This window comes from Macaca fascicularis, chromosome 13 (assembly GCF_037993035.2).
Source record: "Macaca fascicularis isolate 582-1 chromosome 13, T2T-MFA8v1.1".
In the NCBI taxonomy this organism is placed as follows: Eukaryota; Metazoa; Chordata; class Mammalia; order Primates; family Cercopithecidae; genus Macaca; species Macaca fascicularis.
The window spans coordinates 91,180,418-91,201,343 of record NC_088387.1 but is presented as its reverse complement, the minus strand read 5'-3'; the positions used below and the strand labels follow the sequence as shown (position 1 = coordinate 91,201,343).

Below are 20,926 nucleotides of genomic sequence, written 5' to 3'. Positions count from 1 at the left end.
ACCCTGAGCTCAGGAATGGTCTGTTTGAGGGCCAGCGGTCTATGCCTCTTCCCCAGGGGACTCACATCCGTGTGCCATTCTGGTCTGAAGCAGGGAGGGAAAAAGCAAAGGCTTCCCATACCTTCCTGCACCTTCCTACAGTCAATCCACCCCTGAGCCAATCCTGCAGTCAAATCTGCCTCTTTTTTATATCCTCAAGCCTGATCTACACCCCCTAGTTTGTCCTCCTGCAACAGCTGCCTGACTATTCTTCCCACCTGTGGAAGAATCACTTCCAACCACTCCTCCCACCCTCTCCACAGCCCTTCTCTGTTCCATCTTCCTAACACACTGCTCCTGTAGGAGCCTCCCCCAACCTTCAGAGCCACCTGGAGTTAAACCTTCACCAGCATCCCAAGGCCTCCACCCTTGTGTTAGCTCTTCAGCACCCTGCCCCCACGTTCCCTTGCAGGAGCCTCCTGGCCCTGCTAAACCAGCCCAGTCACTGCCCTTGTCTGTACCTGAGTCACAACCTCTACAAACCTCCGTAGATTCTGTTACCTTCCCTCCTCCAGCTGCCCAAACTGTCACTGTTCTGCAGTTCCGCTGAAATCACTTCCTCCACCACACTCCACGTGGCCTCCTGGTATGACTGTTCCCCTGTCTAAATCACTGTACCATCTTCCTAGGTAACTGCTGCCTTCTTGCAGGCAGGGGCCACTTTTCCACTTCTTTAAATTCCTATGGACAAGTTATTCAAGCTACTGGAGTCAATTTCTTCATCTCTAAAACCAGGGTCATAGCAAAGTTGTGAGGCTGAACCGAGAGAACATATATATGGTGCCTCCCACACATCAGGGGAATGGTATGATCAATATGTGTTTGCCAATTGTGGCGCTGGATTTATGTGTGAACACGGAGAATTCTTTGCTGAGCGAGGATGGTTTTAAATTTCCTGTGGTTTGATTTTCTCCCTCTGTTCTGAGGATTCACTCGCTCACCTGCACCTGCACTCCCAATCCCTGATATTCTCAGTAGCTTGAGAAGGAATCACGAGGTGCTCTTCAGGCCCCATTCACTCAGCTGATACTGATGGACAGTGTGAGTGCCAGGCACCGTGCTAGGCCTGGGAGATGCAAAGATAAGTCAACATCCCTGTCCTAGCTGCTCAGGGGCTTGGAAGGGAGATAGACAGTAAGCTGATGTCTGCAATGCACAGCAACGGGTGCTGCTCAGGGTGAGCATGGAGGACGGAGGGGCTGCCAAACTCAGTCCGAGGGGCAAGCGGTCTTCCCGAAGAGGAGACCCTCCACACAGACTCCCAAAACACAAAAGGGCATCCTGAACAGAGAAAGCAGCAATGATGAGGAGGCCTGAATCCTCACAGCACAGTCGGCACAGGCCATGGCCTGATGGGGGTGGCCTTGGCTTCAGGGTGCGGGTGGAGACAGGCGCCGTGTGCCCACAGCATGTGAAGAGTTTCAGGTGAGGAGTGATCCTTCTGCATTTAGAAAGCCAGAGCCAATGAGGAGGGCAGCTGGGGCCTATCGCAGTCACCCAGGTGAGAGGGGGCAGTGGCTGAGTTTGGCAGCAAGATATCTTATGGAGCAAGAGATATATCAGAGGAGACCACAAAATGAGGGTGGGGGGAGAGCAGGATGATGCTACAGATCACGGCTTGGGTGAAAGTCTGAAGGGTGGTGGCACCGGCCTGAGATGAAGCAGACGGGAGCAAAGAGGGTGCTTGCTATCTTGAGAGGCAGGGCAGGCAGGTGTGGGACAAGGAGTACATGATGCGACCTTATGAGGAATCGAGGAGGAGAGACAGGGAGGAGCAGGGAGGCAGGAGACTCAACCACCAGGCCTGCTCTGGCCAGGCCACAGTTATCATGAGGGTCAGACAGGTCAGGAGGGGAGAGCAGTTTGGATAATACAATAAAGTTTCCATGGAGATCAGGGACAGCAAAGATAAGCTCAAGGACATTTACTGATCTTGCCCCTCGCTAGCCCAGTGGGACCCTCACTGCTCTGTGATCCACAGGGTCCCCAGCTGGGTCCTACTTCCATCACATCCTACGGTCTCCGCTTACTTTGCCAGCTGCCTAGGGCCTCATGTGGCCCTCAGCGCTCCATCCCGCATCTACCACCCTCGGCTCAGAGGTCTCCCTCCCACAGCAGCCCCCACCCAGCTGTCATCTCTCCTGCTCTTTTCATCTCTTGTCAAACACATTTTGCAGTTGCTGACCCCTGGCTCTAAATCACTCCCTCTGCTGGCCTTGGCTTCCATCCCCAGTATCTTGCAAGCACAAATTTTACCAGATGTGACATTGCAGTCGCCTCCTTGCTCATTTTGCTTTCCAGTTTTTAAAGTAAGTCTGACATTCAGACAAGTGGGACGTTCAGCACCAGGAGCCAAGGCTGAGGCCCAGAGCTCTCCAAGGACTTCCCTGCCTACATGCCCTGCACCCAGCCCACTTTGTTCTCAGCTCCACTGTGATTCACATGAGCCACAGCACCCCGACTCAGAGCTGGGGAGCAGGGTGCAGAGCCAGGACCTCTCCACATTCATCCACGTCACCCATTTCTCCACCCCTGGACCTGTTACCTGTCTGCCCTGCCTTCCAGACCTGCTTTGGCTCACAGCTGCGGAGCAGTGGGAAAGATGATGAAGCCAGAGCTATTGCTGGTCCTGATGCCCCCTCTTGCCTGGGTGACTGCGGCAGGCCCCACCTGCCCTCCTGATGCCAGTACTAACTTGACTACTGAGGCCCACAGCTAGCAAACAGTCACCAAGTGCTTACTAGAGGTTAAAGATGAGGCTCGGCATTTGACATCAATCATTTCACCTCACCCTGAGGGCCATTATTATTCCCATTTTACAGATGAAGAAATGGAGTCTCTAGGAGTTTGAGTAACTCACCCATGGTCCAGGTAGTAAGTGACAGAGGTGTTGTATGTCAAAGTTCACAGCACTAGGAGACCTAGCCCAGCCACTTAGTCAACCAGTTATGTTGCCTGGGTCTCAGCTTCCTTCTCTGTGAAATGGCAATGACCTCTTCACCCAAAGGGCTACTGAGGACGTGAGAAAGAGATGGGAAAGCACTTTGTGAAGTCCTATAGAAATACAAGGCATGGGCCGGGCACGGTGGCTCAAGCCTGTAATCCCAGCACTCTGGGAGGCTGAGGCGGGCGGATCACCTGAGGTCAGGAGTTCGAGACCAGCCTGGCCAACATGGTGACACCCCATCTCTACTAAAAATACAAAAATTAGCTGGGCTTGGTGACAGGTGTCTAAAATCCCAGCTACTCAGGAGGCTGAGGCAGGAAAACTGCTTGAACCTGGCGGGGCGGAGGTTGCAGTGAGCTGAGATCAGGCCACTTCACTCCAGGCTGGGAGAAAGAAATACAGGGCATGAAGAGTCTTACTCTAAGGGCTTCCTGCATGGTTCATCCTCTCCTGTAGGAATTGCCCCAGGACCTTGGTCCCGGCACAGAGCCTCCTTGAAATTTCCTCAGGCCAATCCTACCAGCCATATTTCTTCCTGGCAGTAGAGGCACATGTGTTATATCATAAGAGCCAATGGTTCTTTGAAGCACTTGGGGGCAAATGGTAATGGAACTTGACAGTGATCCGGGTTTTAAAGAGAAGACATCTGTGTGTTCCAGCTCCTTATTCTAGACTGAAAAATGTGGGCAGGTCACCAATGTTTGCAGTCAAGCTGCCTTCTACATGATGTGCCAACTCCAGGAGCAAGCAGCTCTGCTATTGCTGTGTTTAATAGGTCTGGGGCTTTCAGATAAGTGAGAAGACATGTCAAACCAGCCTACATGTGCACCTCAGGCTGGGAGACGTCTGGTGACCTGCACTGTGTGGAAGGCATGAGAGGGTGGAGAAAGCCCGCATGAAGAAATGGACAAGGTGGCAATAAAAAGGGCTCTGATGCTCTGCGGGGCCCTGAAGTCCTGTTAGGAAGGGAAGTATGTGAGTTGGAAAGAGTGATCCAGGGCAGGGGGAGGGGCGGCACTGCCGAGCAGGAGGGCTTCATGTTTCTGGAAATAGCGTCCAACTTACTTAGTTCCTAAGCCAGTTCCTGCATGCTCTTACCGGCAGAAGTCTTTTCAAACCAGCAGACAGAGCTGGAAATGACCTTAATAAGCGTCTCTGGCTTACTTCTCTCATCTTACATGGGAGGAAACAGACACCCAGAGAGCTGAAGGCATTGTTGGGCAGTATCTTAGAAAGGGTATGCATCCTCTCAGGCTCAGGCCAGTTATTTTTTCCCCTTACTTTATCATGCTGCCTCAAAATACTGGACAAAATGGCAAAAAATAACCAGAAGAAAGGCAGGTTACTGAGGGGGGACTGAGAACCAGGCCCTCTGTGCTTGCTTCTTGAGCAAAAGGCATAGACAGATGCAGAGAGAAGGGGCACAACACTTGCTCAGGCATGCAAATGGTTCAGAAACAGGAAAATGTGTGCCACTTCATTGATCAGCAGGGAGAGGCAAATTTAAACCACAATAAGACACCACTACTCAGCCTCCCGGTAGGCAAAAATGAAAGAGACAGACGATAGCAAGTGATTGATAATGAGGACTTGGAGCAACAGGGACTCTGCTATAAGCACTTCATTAAATATTTAATGATATCTACAAAAGCTTCTTGGGGTACAGCCTACAGAAACGCATATGCCCGTTCACCAAAAGACAAGTAGAAGCTTAATCATAGGAGCTCTAGTCATAAAAGCCAAGCTAGAAAAACCCCAAAGGAGCATTGATAGTTGAGTAGATATAGAAATTGTAATATATTCATATGAAGGAATACTACACAGCAGTGAGAATGAACAAACTGTGTCTTGCAAAATGTGGCTGAGTTTCATGCACAGAACTTTGAGGGAAGCCAGATACACAAGAGTACATACTGTGTAATCCCATTTACATAAAGTTCAAAACCAAGCAACATTAATCTACAGCTTTTGAGGACAAGGTAGCCACGAAGGATTCTGATGGGGCACGGGCAAAAGAGTGGCTCCTGGCAAACTGATAATATTCTTTAACCTGATGTAGACACGATGCAGGAAATAGGTGTGTTCTCTTTGGAAAAATTCTTCAAGATGTGCCTGCAGGAGGTGGGTACTTTTCCATATGTATGTTATATTTCAATAAAAGATTTCCTTGAGAAAAGATGAAGAGAGTTTCTGGTGTTGGGGCAGATTTTGCTTGTGCTGGAAGATTTCAAAAGCCACTGAACTGGAACATGGAAAGCTCATGAAATAGACAAAAGCTGCAGCCAAACTCAACAGCGTTGTCTTTTCCACTCCTCCTGTGTTCCCCATAACATGGAGGAGAGCACCCCCGGAATGCAGAGTGCAAATCCAGGGAATCTTCTTCATCCTTCTTCCTCTGTACTTTAAAGATAGATAATTCAGCGGAGAGAGAACTGATACCACATTGCCCTTGGTGTTACTGAAACCCTGAGTTCATGGGCCAGGGCTTATTTTCAAGGCTAGCATAAGGGGTCATGCCTCCTGTGGAAAGTGATCTGTAAGGTGGGGAGGTACTAGTGGCCTGGGGAGGGTAGTAAGGTAGCTCCCACGTGTCCACCTGGGGGATTTATTCACTGGGGGCATTCAAGTTCCATGAGGGCAAACTTTCAGTCTGGCTTGTTGTTGTTGTTGTTGTTTGTTGTTGTTGTTGTTTTTAACTGATCTATACCTAATAGTCTTAGACTCAATAACTTGTAGAATGAATTATTCCTTGCAAATATTCAATCCAAATCAGTTTTCCATCCTGGGCATTGAAAATATCTCTACATCTCTTTCCACATCTCTTTTCCCTGCCTCGTTCCCCAGGTAATGTGAAATGTAGGAGGCAAACTTAGGGAGGGAGAAGGTAAATCTGTCTCCAGAACAAAGACCACTTGGTACCTTTCAAAGCCACACAAGGTTCTTCTTGGGTTACCTGCCCACAGGCATTTGGCCCAGATAGCAGAACACCAGATGACACTATTTATTGAATTAGATGGCTGAAATGTATTAGTTTAGTACCTCCGGGCAAAGCTAAAATATAATAATCAAACTATCTTAATTAGGAAACCCAGAATCCTCATCTATCACCTCTTCTCTTTGCCCCAAATCACAAGTCAAACACACACACACACACGCGCACACACACACACACACACACTTTCTAACTCAGTGAACTTTAGACATAATAATAAGTTCTATGTTTGTGATAAAATAATATAAAATATATGGACCCACAATCTGAAAAATTGATTTTGCACTTCAGCCAAGCATGGACTAGGTGTGTGACCCTGGACAAGCCCCCTAACCTCTCTGAGCCCGGGTCCCCTGACCTAGGTGTGCAACGGTTAATCTGCTAGTCTTGCTGTTCTGCTCAAGTCTGTGCAGCCCACACTGGTGCTCATTCTGGAAACCTAGCAGTGAGTCTGGGGATGAAGGACAGACTCCTTTTCCAGACCCTACCAGCTCCTTCTCCCCTAAGACTAGCTCCTGCTTCTCACTGTTCCTGCCTTGCTTCAGAACGAACTCCCCAGTGGAAGATCCAATGCCCCCACTCTGAGGATGAAAATGCTTTCAGGCCAAGTTCCCATATCAGGCTCTAGCTCCCGGGCCAGCCGCCTGTTCAGCCTGCACTTTGTTTGGGACAGTTGTCCAGCCTTGGGGCGGGGGCACCACTCCTGCCTGATACTGCTTTGCTCCATCACACTTTGGCTTCTTTCGTCCTGGCTATGGTGCTGGCCAGGAATATGTTACTTAGGGCATCTCCCAGGGTTGCTGTGACAATGAGGCAGTGACAGCGTGAACATGGAAGCATTCCAGGGTTTACTGAATAAACTCTAATCTCCTTATCCTGAATTCAAGACTTTGCCACATGACCCCAGGTTATCTTCCAGAATATTCTCCCCCATCTCTCCCCTCCATCATTCCACACCCTAAGTAACTGGGCTTACTCCTATAAAACACTGGCTCTTCTATCTCCTTACATTTCCTTATGCTTTTCCCTCAACTTGAAATGCCTACTACCTGGTAAAATCCTACATGCCCCACTCACCAGCACACTAACTGCAGCCCACGCCATCTCCTTCCAAAAGCCTCTGCCTCCCAGCCACGTGTAAATTCCTTCTCCTTCACAGGCCAGCCTAATGCTATTTTGTCCTTTTCACAGGACAGCTCCTAACTCCTGTGCTGTGCTACATGGCCAAGATGGAAATAACTAAACCCAAACCAGGGACAGGGCAGGAGCTGGGTGCTTGAACACTGAGGGCAGGAAATTCATGTATTAATTCCAAGAGCAAGGTTATGGCCTTAACATAATCTGCATTTGAACATCAGGAATTGGTCCCATGTCCATTTCTCCCACTAGGCCATGAGCCCCTGGGGAGTGCACACTAGTTCCTAACACAGGACTTGGCACATGGCAATTGCTCAATAAATGTGTGGAGTAAAGGTATGAGCAAATGAGTGAGTGAATGAATGAATGAATGAATGAATGAAATGTACAATGCAAGGTCAACATTAGCAGGAATTCACTAAGAAACAAGGTGCAAGAAAATAAATTAAGCTAAGGCAGTTTAGATGAATTCTCATCCGTGTTGTTGACTGGTCCCCTTTGAAGTCTGAGGAGTTACCCCTTTGGGAAATCTCCCAGAAACTCAAAAAAACAGGCACTCAAAGAACAGCAGGAGGGGCCTGCAGGCTCAGGATTCAAGGAAATCAAGGGACCAAGACTGGGGAGGAATCCTGACCCAAAGGCCCTTGCTAACTCCTGTGCTTTGCTATGTGGCCAAGACAAAACTAACTACACAGAAAACAGACATGGCAGGAGCCCCTGTGGTCATTCCTCCCCTCTTACCCTGGCAAGATGGTACTGCCAACTGCCCCAGGCTGTGGACACAGTTCTGCTGCAGAGCCACTTCCAGGATGTCCTGCAACTCTTCCTGCTGTTCCCTTCCTCCCCCAGAGGAGGAGATGCTCTGGAGTGACTCAGAGATCAAACTCAGAGATGCTCTGGAGTGAAGGCACTTAGGCCCACTATCAACAGGCTCACATCCTGTATTGAAAAGTGGCGCACGGGGGGACCAGAATGTCACAGAGGGGGCTAGCTTGTTTGCAAAAGCTACGTATCTGTGATGGGCTCTCCCTCCCCTCCCCACGGCTGCATGGTGTGGAATCACTAACACTGTGCTGAGCTAGTGGAATAGCCTCGACTCTGAGGCAATATGAACATTTTTTATGCTTTGCCATTCCAGCTGTAAAGATTTTTATCCTATTACTGCTAAGTGACGAGTACAAGGAGAGAAATGATGATCTTTGGCAGCCATTCCAACTGAGTAAATAGGAGGAGGGAGAAATGCTACGAGAGGCTGGGCCACTGCCCCCTCATTTCCCAGGAGGAAAAGGAGCCAACGAAAAATGTCTTCCTGGTGGGATGTATCAAAGTGTGGAATTTTCCCTCCAGGCAAGTGATGGGCGCCCCACTGTCTGAGTCATTTAGCACCGCACTGGACAAAGGCTGGGAGAATATGCGGAAGAAAACACAGAGACCCAGCCAAGCCAGGCAGAGGTGACCCAATGAGGCTTCCCCAGCTAGAGCTTTTAGCCCATAGCTCACCAGCTCAGTCCACCCTGACGCCTGCTCTCTGCAATCAAAGCAACCCCATAATAGGCACTGCTAGTAAGAACACACATATGCTTTATCACAATATTCCCTCCCTCCTGGAGGGGTGTGTCTCTATTTGTGGCTACTTGTCTGCCAGATGTTTTATGTACCACTTGGATAATGGCAAATCCAGCTGTTGTCACCAGAATGGGTAATGGGATGGAAGAGGGACGACTGGAAAATGAGGACTACTTGTTGGACCAGTCAATGCTTTATGTATTGAAATGTAATTGTGGCTAATAGTTCTCTATCGTATTAAAATGCAATTGTGGTTTTTGCCACTAAAGGTAATGGCAAAAAACGCAATTACTTTTGCACCAACCTAATACATAACTAGCAGAACTCCTCTGGACAATCATCTCAGACTCACTTCAGCTAGAAGTTGTCTGTTCCTTACAGTGAATTTGATAGTTAAAGCACATCACCTACCTCTCACCCCCAGTACATGTAGCCCCATTTTATTCATCTTCATGATCTCACAGGACTTAAGCAGTGACCTGGCAATGAAGGCTCTCCTCTGTGTTAGCACAATTGTCGACCTCATGAGGGGAAGTTGGAGCTAGGATGTCCCCAGGCAAGCTCCATGTTTTGTTTAACTGAGGTGAGTGGGGGCCAGTGTATGTGTATGTATCTGGAATGAAGAGACTATAAATGGAAGAATGCATTCATCTATAATGGTGTGGAGACTTGAGGAATGATGAAGCTTTGAGGTTAGTCAGTCTAACACCTTTATTTCGCAGCTGAGAAACGAGGCTGAGAGGAGCAGGGATATGCTGAAAGCCACTGAGGGGTACCTTGTTCTCGCCTTGTCACCTAGCCTGGGACTAGGGATGACAGAACCAGGCCGCAGCAGAGACATGCATGTCTACAGGCTGATGACAGAGGTTTCCATCTCAGCAGTGAAGATCACATCAAACGCGTGTAAGGGGTGTGGTGGGCACGGGAAGGCCGTTAACCCCAAGCACGAAGGAGCAGGGCATGCCTGCGAAGCTGTAGAACTTACCTTTTGAGCCATACTGGATGTGGCGTCACTCAGTGCCCACCACCAAGGACCCTGGAAATCCTGGGAAAGGCTCAAAGCCTGCCCCTGTCTTAGCTCCTTCTACCCCTGCTCTCTGCTATCTCACATTCCACATAGACTGGACTGTCTCTTGTAAAATATCATGGACTTCACAGGAGAAGAACTAAAAGAAAAATGGCTACAAGCTTCCATTCCAGATATAGGGAAATTAAGCCCCCAGGCCTCTCTGGGCTTTTTTAAATCACATGGTGCCCTGCATGGCTTGCTTATAAGGGGTCCACACCGCCGGTGCATCTGGGGATTCAATCAGCACAGCTGCCTGCTGGGCAAAACTTCTACAGCCTTCCTCCTTTCTCCCCCTCCTCACCCACCTGCTGCCTCCTCCATCATGCGGCATCTTCAGATTTCTGAGCTGCTCACCCCAACACCCGCCCTCCTGGCAGCACTTGCTCTAATGCTCAGCTAATAGTTCTCTGTTTCAGGCGCTGTCCAAACGCATCCTATAAATCAGAATCCAATTACTGTGGTAAGAAAATTGGAAGCAAATTTAATAAGCTCAGACCCCTCCCACATGCGGTTTCTTCACCCTTCTTTTTTCAGTAATGAGAACTCTTTAAGGGAAAAGCATTTTTCCTTTAACTCGGAGTCTGTTCTGATTCCTTCTACGAGGCCCCTGAGGATTGAAGGGTGATGAGAAGGGGCTTCCTTTAGCTCCTCTTTTCCTTGCTATACATAAAGCAGGTGAGAGAGAGTGGTCAGCTGCCTTTCCAGTCTTATCCTCCCTTTCATTTATTCAACATTTATTGAATTCCTATCACACACAAGGAAAGCACTGTAGGAGATGCTCAGCGTGTTACCCCAGAGGGCAACTGATATCAGTAGGACCTTAGCTGCAAGGCATGATGGGAACACAAAGGAGGCCCAGCAGGGGCAAAGACTGTATCAGTGTGATTGGGTGTCCTCAAGGAACCAGAAGTCCAGAGTGGGCCAATGGCAATGGGGCCAGGAGTGACCCCACAATAGGAGCTTCTCGGTAGAGGTGATGCCAATTGCTAGGAGGATGGCAGGACATGGAGCCTGTGAATGAAGGAACTGGGAAAGAAGGGAGGGGCAAGAAGGAACCAGAGAGGCCAAAGTCTCTGCAGGGCCAGAAACAGAATTCATGTCATTGGAGAAATGGAGAGGGCTGTAGTGTGTGGGGAGGTGGTGGCCTTATTCCAGGGCCTCTACTCTCTACTCAGACCCTCAACCTTTTGGCCGCACCAATCCCACCTATGAACTTCACCTGGGTTACAAAAATAAGCCACAGGTACAAGCAGGTGCTCTGTGGTTTCTAAACTCGAGCCAGCATTAGAATCACCTGTAGCTCTTGCCGAGACGCAATCAGTTCAGATCGCTATACTCCACCCCCAGAATTTCTGACCCCGTAGTTCTGGGTTAAACCTAAGAGTTTGTGTTTCTAATAAGTTCCCAAGTGATGCTGATGCTGGTGGCCTGCTGGTTTGGGGAACCAGAATTTGAGAATGGTTGTTCTAAGTCCCTGCTATTCAAAGTGTGATTCATGGACCAGCGGCGTTGGTATGACCTGGGAGCTTGTTAGAAATGCGGACGCTAGGGCCCCATCTCAGATGTACTAAATCAGATTTTAACAAGATCCTCAGAGGGGTTCTTTGTTTGCCTATTTAAGTTTAAGAAGCGCTTACCTAGAGTAGTAGTTCTTAACCCTGGCTGGGGAGCTTAGAAAAGAGGTACTTCAGCTGGTTGGAGTCTGGGTATCAGCACTGAAAGAAAGCACCCCAGGTAATTCTTGTAAGAAGCCTGGATTGAGAAACGCTATGACAGATGCTAAGGACCAGCACCCCACACTCATGGAGATTTGACACCACTCACTCCCATTTCTCTGGAATTGAACCTGACCTTGAAACCCACCTCTGTTCTCCTCTGCCCCCGTCACCGTCCCTGACAACTTAGTGATCTTAATGCTCTTTCCTGGTACTCGGGGTATAGATGTGTGCTCACTTTGGGGGTTTAGTTGCGTCTCTTGCCTGATCATCTTGAGTTTTCTGGCAGAGACCTCTCCTTCCATTCCTGGCCCTTCAGTATCAGCCTGCCCACATACCCTGTAATGATAGCAACAACTAGAATTTGATAAATATTTACTATTAGGTAGGTAAATACCTTATATATATTTTATTTGCTTTTTATAAAAACTGAATTAGGTAGGATCATTATTGTGATTTTTACCCCTATTTTCCAAAAGAGGAAACTGAGGTACAGAGAAGCTAGGCAACTTTAAGTTTACTCCTAGTCAGCAGCACAACCAGGACTGTAAACAGGGCAATCTGATCCCAGGATCAGTATCCTTAGCCCCTGGGCTGTTACTGCCTTCCATTCAACTCTGCTTTTACAAAGAAGGCTTGGCCTTGTCCTGTTGCTGGTGATGGGGTTGATAATGCATGTTTACATTTCATTTTTGAGAACTCAGGTAAAAAGCAGGGCTGGATTTACAGCAGAGATCTTCACTGCAATTTTGTCCCCAAGGGGATGTCTATGGCAAAGTCTGGAGACATAGTTGGTTGTCACAACTTGGTGAGTGTGCTACTGGCATCTAGTAGGTAAAAGCCAGGGATGCTGCTAAACAACCTACAATGCACAGGACACCCTGTGACAAAGTATGATCTACCCCCAAATGTCAGTAGTGCTGCACAGAATCCCTGGTCCCCAGAACACAGGTCACCAACAGCATCAGCTGGTCAGATCTGAGGCAGACAGGGCCCAAAAGGCCAGGCAAACTCCAGGAATTGCATCAGGATGAAACTGGGACACAATAGGGAGACTGGATTCACAGAAGGATTAAGGGACATAGCTGATGACTCCAACCTACAGTCAAGGTTTCCCTGAGAACCAAGAGCTGGAAGTGGGAGATCCTGTAGACAGAAGGGCCCAGTTGAAAGAAGAAAACAGGGCTTTGCTGGCAGTCTTTGGAGCTCTCATCACTACAAGGGTGACACCACTATGGTGACTAAACTTGGCTTGGAGATGGCTGATCCAACTGGTGGCCCCTCATAGTGCTAGCCTGGGGATTTGCACATAGTAGGTGATCTATACCCCTAGATGGCTGCTGGTCCCATGTGCTTGCCCTCATTCTCAATCGCCTGACCTTTCCTTTTCATGAACATTCAGAGTAAGCTCTTTAAGCCTGAAATTCTCTGAGTTACACAATCCCAGCTCCCACAGGGCAAGGCTGGTGCCCTGAGGCAGATATATGGCTGATATACTTTCCCTTTTTGTCTTCCCAAAGGGAGTCTAAATTCTGTCTAAATCCTCTCTTCCCTTCTTGCTGTAATCCCAGCAGATCACACGTTCTTAACAGATGGAACACACTGGGCTAGGTGCAAAGTCTGGAACTGGACATCGTGAGCTGGGCTCCTTGGAAACAGGCTCAGTTCTTCATCACCTACCGCTATATATGCCCAGGCCTTGCAAAATGTTAGTTTCTGCCTCTAAATGGTAGAAGAAGGAAAGTGCAGAAACTAGTCCTGCTCAGAGTATCCCCAAGTACCTGCCTACTCAGTGAATTACTTGTTGCTTCTTTCTGCAGGTGGGAGCAGTTACAGGTGTCTCTCAGGGGGCTGTCATCCAGATGCGCCAGCAACTTTCCTGGCTAGGAGACCTCCCTTTGTCCCTCAAGAGAGCCCTGGCCTCTGGACTCAGGACAAGCGTCCACCTGCCTAAGACCCAGTGGAGCTTCTCAGGCTCCTGTCTCCTGTCTGCTCCCTCTTCCCGTCTCTCCTACATGCAGTTTCTGCTCGGGGAAATACAATAACCTAATATTTAAATAAAATTCTCTCAGATGCCAAGGAGTAGGACAAGTGCCCAGAAATTTAAACAGGAATAATACAAGACTCTGACTTTCAGATGCTTTCAGGCCAGCAGAAGGGAGTAAGCAGGTATAGCCCACGCCCTGGGTCTCTGGCAGTAGGGGACTGCCAGGAACTGCTGCTAAGGCAGAGTCTCATGGGTCCCTCGAGGGGAGAGTTAAATTCACAGAAAGTCAGAGTTAGAAGAAGCTGTAATATCATCTAGTTCACCCCCCTTGCTATATTCATAGGGAAACCAAGACTTCAGCTGCTTTTGGCAATGATAGTGATTAACAAGGACTGGCTGAGTCACTCCAAAGCATACATGCTGTAGAAGACAAGGTTTCTGAGTAGTGCAGCCTAGATGGGGACATGGAGTCCGCCAGCCTTCACAGGGTACCAACTTAAGAACTGCCAGAGGAATCAGCCTCATAAGTCATGAAAATTCTTGCTCTTCTGCTCATAAACCCATTTCCACAATGTGAGTACCCATGGACCCAGACAAATATAAGATACTAAGAAGCTAACACCAGCACCACAGCCTCTCAGCATGCCAGTCTGCTATTTAAGGCTGATGCAAAGTCAAGTTCCTGCAGCAGACAAGAAAGGCCAACACAGGCCTTTGGCATTTCTGGGCCCCCAGTTTGGAGGCCAGGAGCCCGTGAGTGGAGGAGCTGGGATTGAGATTGAACCTGATTACCAGGTCTCACCAGGGTGCATAAGGGCTGCTATGACTCTAAAAAGGGTTGGTCATGAGGCAGAAAGTCTTCACGAAGCCTCTTCTCGCTGGGAAACAAAGCTTTCTACGTAGCTCCAGGCCTGATCTCTGCAACCTACTGAAGGTATGGCCTGACTAAAGGCTGGCAGGATGGAGCTGTGTGAACGAGCCCCTCCGCAGGCAGACAGAAGAACCAATGGCAAGCTGGCTCCTCTTCTCACATGGCAAAATGTCCAAGGGCTGGCACAGGAAGGCTCTCTCCCAGTCACAGAAGACACCGCCCACCTACCTGCCCCAGGGTCCGATCATCCTGCCTTCCCCTACTTTGGAACCCAGGCCTGGGTGTGGGAATCTGCCAGGGAAAAACAGGCCTTGGCTGTAGTGTTTTTGGTGCTCTAAGGGTTCGTGTCAGATGATCCCTAGGGTGAGGAGCAGGTTAAAGTGAAAGAGGCCACCCCTGCCCCCCAACCTCCTGGTGGGAATTGGAGGGTTTGGGATGGCTCTCAGCAGTAAGCAATAGGCAGCAAAGACAGGGTCAATCACCAAATCCAAATCCCTTTAGTGTCCAACCAGCAGCAGGTGGTCCAACCCAGTTCTTAGCACTGGGCGCTGCACACAGTAGGCCCCAAATCAAACCTGCTGTTGATCTCTTGACTGCGGGGGTAACAGAGTGGGAGAAGGAGGAGGTACCTCAGATGGCGAGTGTCCGGGATGGCCCGATTGCTGGAGATCCGCTCACTCTCCCGCTGGTTGAAAGCATACAGCTTATAGGGGTCGTCACCAACGCGCCACTTTTTGGCATTCAGATACCGCCGCTCATCAAACTGGTCCCACAGGTCGTCCCAGTCAGCGTCCGAAGGCTGTGCAACACGAATGGGTAGTCTGTGAGAACGGCTCCCTGTCCTCCACTAGCCCCGGTCGGCTTATCAGTACCCAACCCCAGAGACCAAGCTTATAGTGGCAAGGTCTGGCTCAAAGATGGGGTCAGAGGCAGAACAGCAACAAACCATAAGCAACAATAAAAACAGAACGATGACAACAATGGCTGCCACCATTTTCTGAGCACTTCTATATACTGGGTGCTGTTCTAGGATCTTGACTCACATTACTTCATGTAGTTCTCAGAGAAATTCTATGAGAGGGATACTGTGCATCCCCTTATTATACAGATGAGATAACAGCCTGGAGAGGTAAGGACCTTGCCCAAGATCCCACAGTTAGGAAATGGCAGAACTGGAACTTGAATTCTAGTATCCCAACCCCAGAGGACATCTCTCCAGGGCAATTTGAGAATACCTGGTGTGAAAGTGCTGGCCCCACGGCTGGCACAGTTTCATGAATGACTGTCATTCCTCCTTGGCTGTAGAAGAGGCAGTGATGGGAAGGAAGGAGGAGTTCCATCTACAGTGGTGTGCTACTCACCGCCACCCTATCTGTTCCTTTCTTCCTCCTACCCAGGAATCTGGTATTTTTAAGAAGCATCAATGGGGTAGTGAGTAATAACCCTCACTGTACGTGGAGAGCACCTTAGAATGTGTAAGGTGGCTTCTGTATTCATGATCTCATTTCATCTTCACCAAAACCCTCTGAACTGAGTAGGGAAGATGAAGTTCCAAAAGGTTTACTGGCTTGTCTGAGATCACACAGGTGGAAAGTGGCAGAGCTCAAAGCAGAGCTCAGTTTCTTGGGCCCCTCCAGCAGAGGAGGCAAGGGAATGCCTCTCAGCCACAGCCCAGGCTGCCTAGTGTGGGTCTGCCCTGCCCACACCAGCTCCACAGCCAACAGAGACTGTCCACATAGCCAGCAGGAGGTGTGGACTTCAAGGCCTTGAGAAGTTGGACACCTAAATTTGGTGGTCACTTCCCAATGCATGTTAGCACTCTCAGCCCTGGGGAGGAGCTGGTCTGTATCTAAAACAGCTCAGACCTTTCAAGTTCTTAAAATATAAGACTCTGTGTTTCCAGGAAGAATGTGCTGATCAGGTTCTGATCTGGAACATGAGGGTTGGTGTCCTGGGGCTGACACTGTCCCCGAGGGTGGGGTGCTCATTCATGTGTTACTGACCCCGGTGGCCGTGCAAGTGTCTCAAGCTGCCTGGGTACTAAGGGCACTGAGCTGAGAGCTGCCCATCCCATTACTGAGTAGAATGCACCTCCTGCACTTGGGAAACCTGAACAGGGTGGCCCAGGGCAGGATCCAGACAGCAGTGCAGGGGCTTGGTCCATGTGGCAGGTAAGAGGGGCTGCTGGCCAGTGTCCATGTTCATCTGGGGCACCATGGTGAGCTTATCCAGTAATTGATCTCTCTCTCTCTCTCTGTTATCTCCTTTTAAAACAGCATTCTCCTGCTAATAGCATAAAATGAAGCTTTGGAGACCAGAGATTTTTATCCAATAATTGATTTTATTAATGTCCTGTGATACTGTGGCTACAGAATATTCCAGAGGAAATCGGTGGGGGTGTGAAACCCCCAGCCTGTGCTTGGCAATGTCACAGCCTGATAGCTATCATCTCTGCTTGGAACATCACCCACGGTGACCTTGAAATCCCATCCTCATGGGAAGGGCCATAGAACTGTCTCCCACTGGCTTGCTTCCGATTTAATTCATCGCAATTTTCTAAATAAGTTGTGAGCCCTGACAGTGCTCCGAGCTGGGGAGGAGCGATGTGGAGCTGGAAGGCCTCTGCTCTCGAGGGGATTGCAACGTTGCAGAGAGACACACATGGAGATGCCTGCAACACACCGCAAAGTGAGTTCAATTACATGAGTGCGATGACAAGGCTGTGAGAGCAGAGGAGTGAGGGGAACTGGGGACAGCTTCTTGAGTCAGGTGTCAAATGAGTTAGATCTTGAAGGATGAGTAGGGATCTTACTTTGCTTAAGGGAGGATAGAGAGGGGAAATAAGTATGTAGCAAAAAGCCAGATAAAAGGCAGTATATTAGTCAGGGTCCTCTAGACAAGCAGAACCAATGGTGTGTGTGTGTGTGTGTGTGTGTGCATGTGCATATGTATATAGCCACATACGCATAACAACATTTCAGTCAATGACAGACAGCATATATGACAGTGGTCCCATACAATTATAATACTGTATGTTCGCTATACCTTTTCTGTTTTGATATGTTTAGATACACACATACTTACCATTGTGTTACAAATGTCTACAGTATTCAGTACAGGAACAGCTGTACAAATTTGTACGATAGCCTAGGAACAACAGGCTATACCTTACAGCCTAGGTGTGTGGTAGGCTCTACCATCTAGGTTTGTGTCAGTACATCCTATGACATTCACACACAAGGATGAAATTGCCTAATGTTTCTTTTTTTAGAGATGGAGTCTCACTCTGTCACCCAGGCTGGAGTACAGTGGCTCAACCATAGCTTACTGCAGCCTCAAACACCTGGGCTCCAGAGATCCTCCTACCTCAGCTGCCAAGTAGCTGGGACCACAAGTGTGCACCACCATGCCCAGCTCATTTTCTTTACGTTTTATTTTTTGTGGAGACGGTGTCTCACTATGTTGCCCTGGCCAGTCTCACGCTCCTAACTTCAAGCAATCCTTCCACCTTGGCCTCCCAAAGTGTTGGGATTACAGGGACTGCCATACCTGGCCACTGCATATTTCTCTATGATGTTATATATATATAGTTTAAGTTGACACAGAAAAAATTTTATTATAAATAGAAATTGGCTTATGTGATTATGGAGGCTGACAAGTCCCAGGATCTGTGGTGCTCATACTGGAGATCCAGAAAGTGCTGATGTTTCCAGTGGGGTCTGAACACAGGAAAAGCCATGTCGCAGCTCAAAGACATTGGCAGGAGGAATTCCCGCTTAGCCTTTTGTTCTATTCAGGCCTTCACTGAATTGGACGGGGCCACCAACACTGGGCAGGGCAATCTGCTTTCTTCAGTCTACTGATTCAAATGTTAATCTCATCCAGAAACACCCTCACAGACACACCCAGAATAACGTTTGACCAAATGCCTGGGCACCCTGTGGCCCAGTCAAATTGACAAATAAAATGAACGATCACAGGCAGGAAGGCCCAGAGGAAAAAAAATCTGTTCAGGGAATGGCTAGTTCAGGAATGGCGAGGCCAGAATGTGGAGGACATGAATGCAAAGAAAACTTCAGAATGCAAAGAGGACGTGAGTGAAAGAAAACTCCAGAATGTAGCTGAGTCTGCCTGAAGCAGGTCATGGAGAAAACGTCTCTGGCCACACGTGGAGGACAAGGAGACCAGCGGGGAAGTGGCCTCAGCCGTGTAGCCAGGTGGGAAGGGACACTGGAACTGGGGCCTTGCTGGGTGCCTAGTGAGTCTGGGAACTGGCCTCAGCCGTGTAGCCAGGTGGGAAGGGACACTGGAACTGGGGCCTTGCTGGATACCCAGTGAGTCTGGGAACTGGCCTCAGCCGTGTAGCCAGGTGGGAAGGGACACTGGAACTGGGGCTTTGCTGGATACCCAGTGAGTCTGGGAACTGGCCTCAGCCGTGTAGCCAGGTGGGAAGGGACACTGGAACTGGCGCCTTGCTGGATACCCAGTGAGTCTGGGAAGTGGCCTCAGCCGTGTAGCCAGGTGGGAAGGGACACTGGAACTGGGGCCTTGCTGGATACCCAGTGAGTCTGGGAAGTGGCCTCAGCCGTGTAGCCAGGTGGGAAGGGACACTGGAACTGGGGCCTCGCTGGATACCCAGTGAGTCTGGGAACTGGCCTCAGCCGTGTAGCCAGGTGGGAAGGGACACTGGAACTGGGGCTTTGCTGGATACCCAGTGAGTCTGGGAACTGGCCTCAGCCGTGTAGCCAGGTGGGAAGGGACACTGGAACTGGGGCCTTGCTGGATACCCAGTGAGTCTGGGAAGTGGCCTCAGCCGTGTAGCCAGGTGGGAAGGGACACTGGAACTGGGGCTTTGCTGTATACCCAGTGAGTCTGGGAAGTGGCCTCAGCCGTGTAGCCAGGTGGGAAGGGACACTGGAACTGGGGCCTTGCTGGATACCCAGTGAGTCTGGGAAGTGGCCTCAGCCGTGTAGCCAGGTGGGAAGGGACACTGGAACTGGGGCCTTGCTGGGTGCCTAGTGGGTCATTGCCTCCTTGTGCTGGAGAGGCAGGTGGAGGGGCAGGCATGCATGACAACACCAGGAAGGGTGGGTGCAACTGACCTCTTGGCCTCACCCCACCTCTACTCTCTATTCATACCAGATAGAGGCATGGGCCCAAGAGGGCCTGAGGCTGCTGGTTTCCCTACGGGGCAGCTGAACATCCCAGCATCCCTGGCTGCAGTGCCTTCTGGGAGCACCATGTGCTGTGAGCTCTCCAGAATTTTGGAACTCTGGAATTCTGGCCCCTAGCAAGCCAGAGCAGCAGCCAGGCTGGCATGAGAAATTGAAAGAAGTCATGGAAGGTGTCCTCGGAGGGGCCTATTCCCCTCAGATTGTCACGTGCACAAAGCGCAGTCATAGTTTGCTGCACCAAGACCCCCTGAGGGAGAATAGCCCATACTGGGAGCTGGGCTTTTCTACAACAATATCTGAATGTATTAAATAATGGTGAAGGTGTGTTTAAAATAATACCACTACATAAAAAATAAATAAAATAAAATATCACTATTTCAATAGCACTTTACATTTTATAAAGCAGCTTGCACGTATATCATCACAGAATCCTCACCCAACCCCATTTGTGCAGGGTGGGATCAGTTGAGAGAGGTTAGGTGGCTGATCCAAGGTCACCAGCTGTTAAGTGATGGAACCACTGATTTAAACCTCCCAACACCAAAGACAGAAACAAGAAGAAGAAGCATCTCCTCTACTAAGGGTCCATGGGCAGAGAAAGACCCTGAGAGTTGGCTTCCAGGCTCTTCCATTCATGAGTCCCCACATCCAGCTTCCAAAGTGCCACAGGAGGGCACAGTGTGGGGTGTTCTGGCCACACCATCCCAGGACACCAGCCTCCTCCCTGACTCTGCATGGGGCCTTTGCAGTACATTGTATCTATACTGTGAATTCCATTTCCTGGCTCATACGAATATCCGTGAAAGCTTCTGAACACACATGTTCACCTTCCCACACTTCCCTGGTGCAGGAAGTGATACGTTCCTGGAAAACAAGAACAAACACCCAGGAGCTCCCAAAGGGTTCCACTCAGAACTGGGTCCACTCCTGTGGGGCCCTCAATAGCGCCCATGGAACCCAAGCAAGCCCCCGCTTCACTTCTGACCTGAATGTATTCAATCTAGAGGGAATGTGTTTCAAAAGTATGATGCCACAAACAGAAAACACAAACATTATCTTGTTTAAAGTTTTATTTTTAATTAACAAATAATATCTGTACATATACAATGTGATATTTTGTTACATGTAGACATTGTGGAATGATCGAATCCGGCTAACTAACATTTTTATTTCCTTAAATATTTATTTATGGTGAGAACACTTAAAAGTCTCTATTCTGGCTATTTTGAAATATGCAATATACTATTATTACTAACTATAGTTATTCCTCCTGTCTAACTGACTTTGTACTCTTTGACCAACATCTCCCCCAGCCTCTGGTAACCATCATTCTACTCTCTACTTCTGTGAGTTTGACTTTTTTTAGGCTTCACATACAAGCAAGATCATTATTCAGCCTTAAAGGAGCAGGAAATTCTGTGATTTGTGA

At 49.1% G+C, this 20,926-nt stretch overlaps 1 protein-coding gene across 11 annotated transcripts in view; it reads right to left on the bottom strand.

Moving 5' to 3' along the window:
• Window positions 1-20,926, bottom strand: part of GALNT14 (polypeptide N-acetylgalactosaminyltransferase 14) — a 258,864-nt gene that overhangs the window by 65,770 nt on the left and 172,168 nt on the right. For 10 of the 11 annotated variants that reach the window (XR_012422513.1, XR_012422514.1, XR_012422515.1 and 7 more), the window contains exon 2: window positions 14,953-15,122. The exons of the other annotated variant lie outside the window; for it this stretch is intronic. Coding sequence is in view for 5 of the 10 variants with exons in the window: in XM_005576193.4 (XP_005576250.1) it covers window positions 14,953-15,122 (170 nt within the window). In the remaining 5 variants the exon portion in view is untranslated. The remainder of the gene's footprint in view (window positions 1-14,952; window positions 15,123-20,926) is intronic. 11 annotated transcript variants of the gene reach the window in all.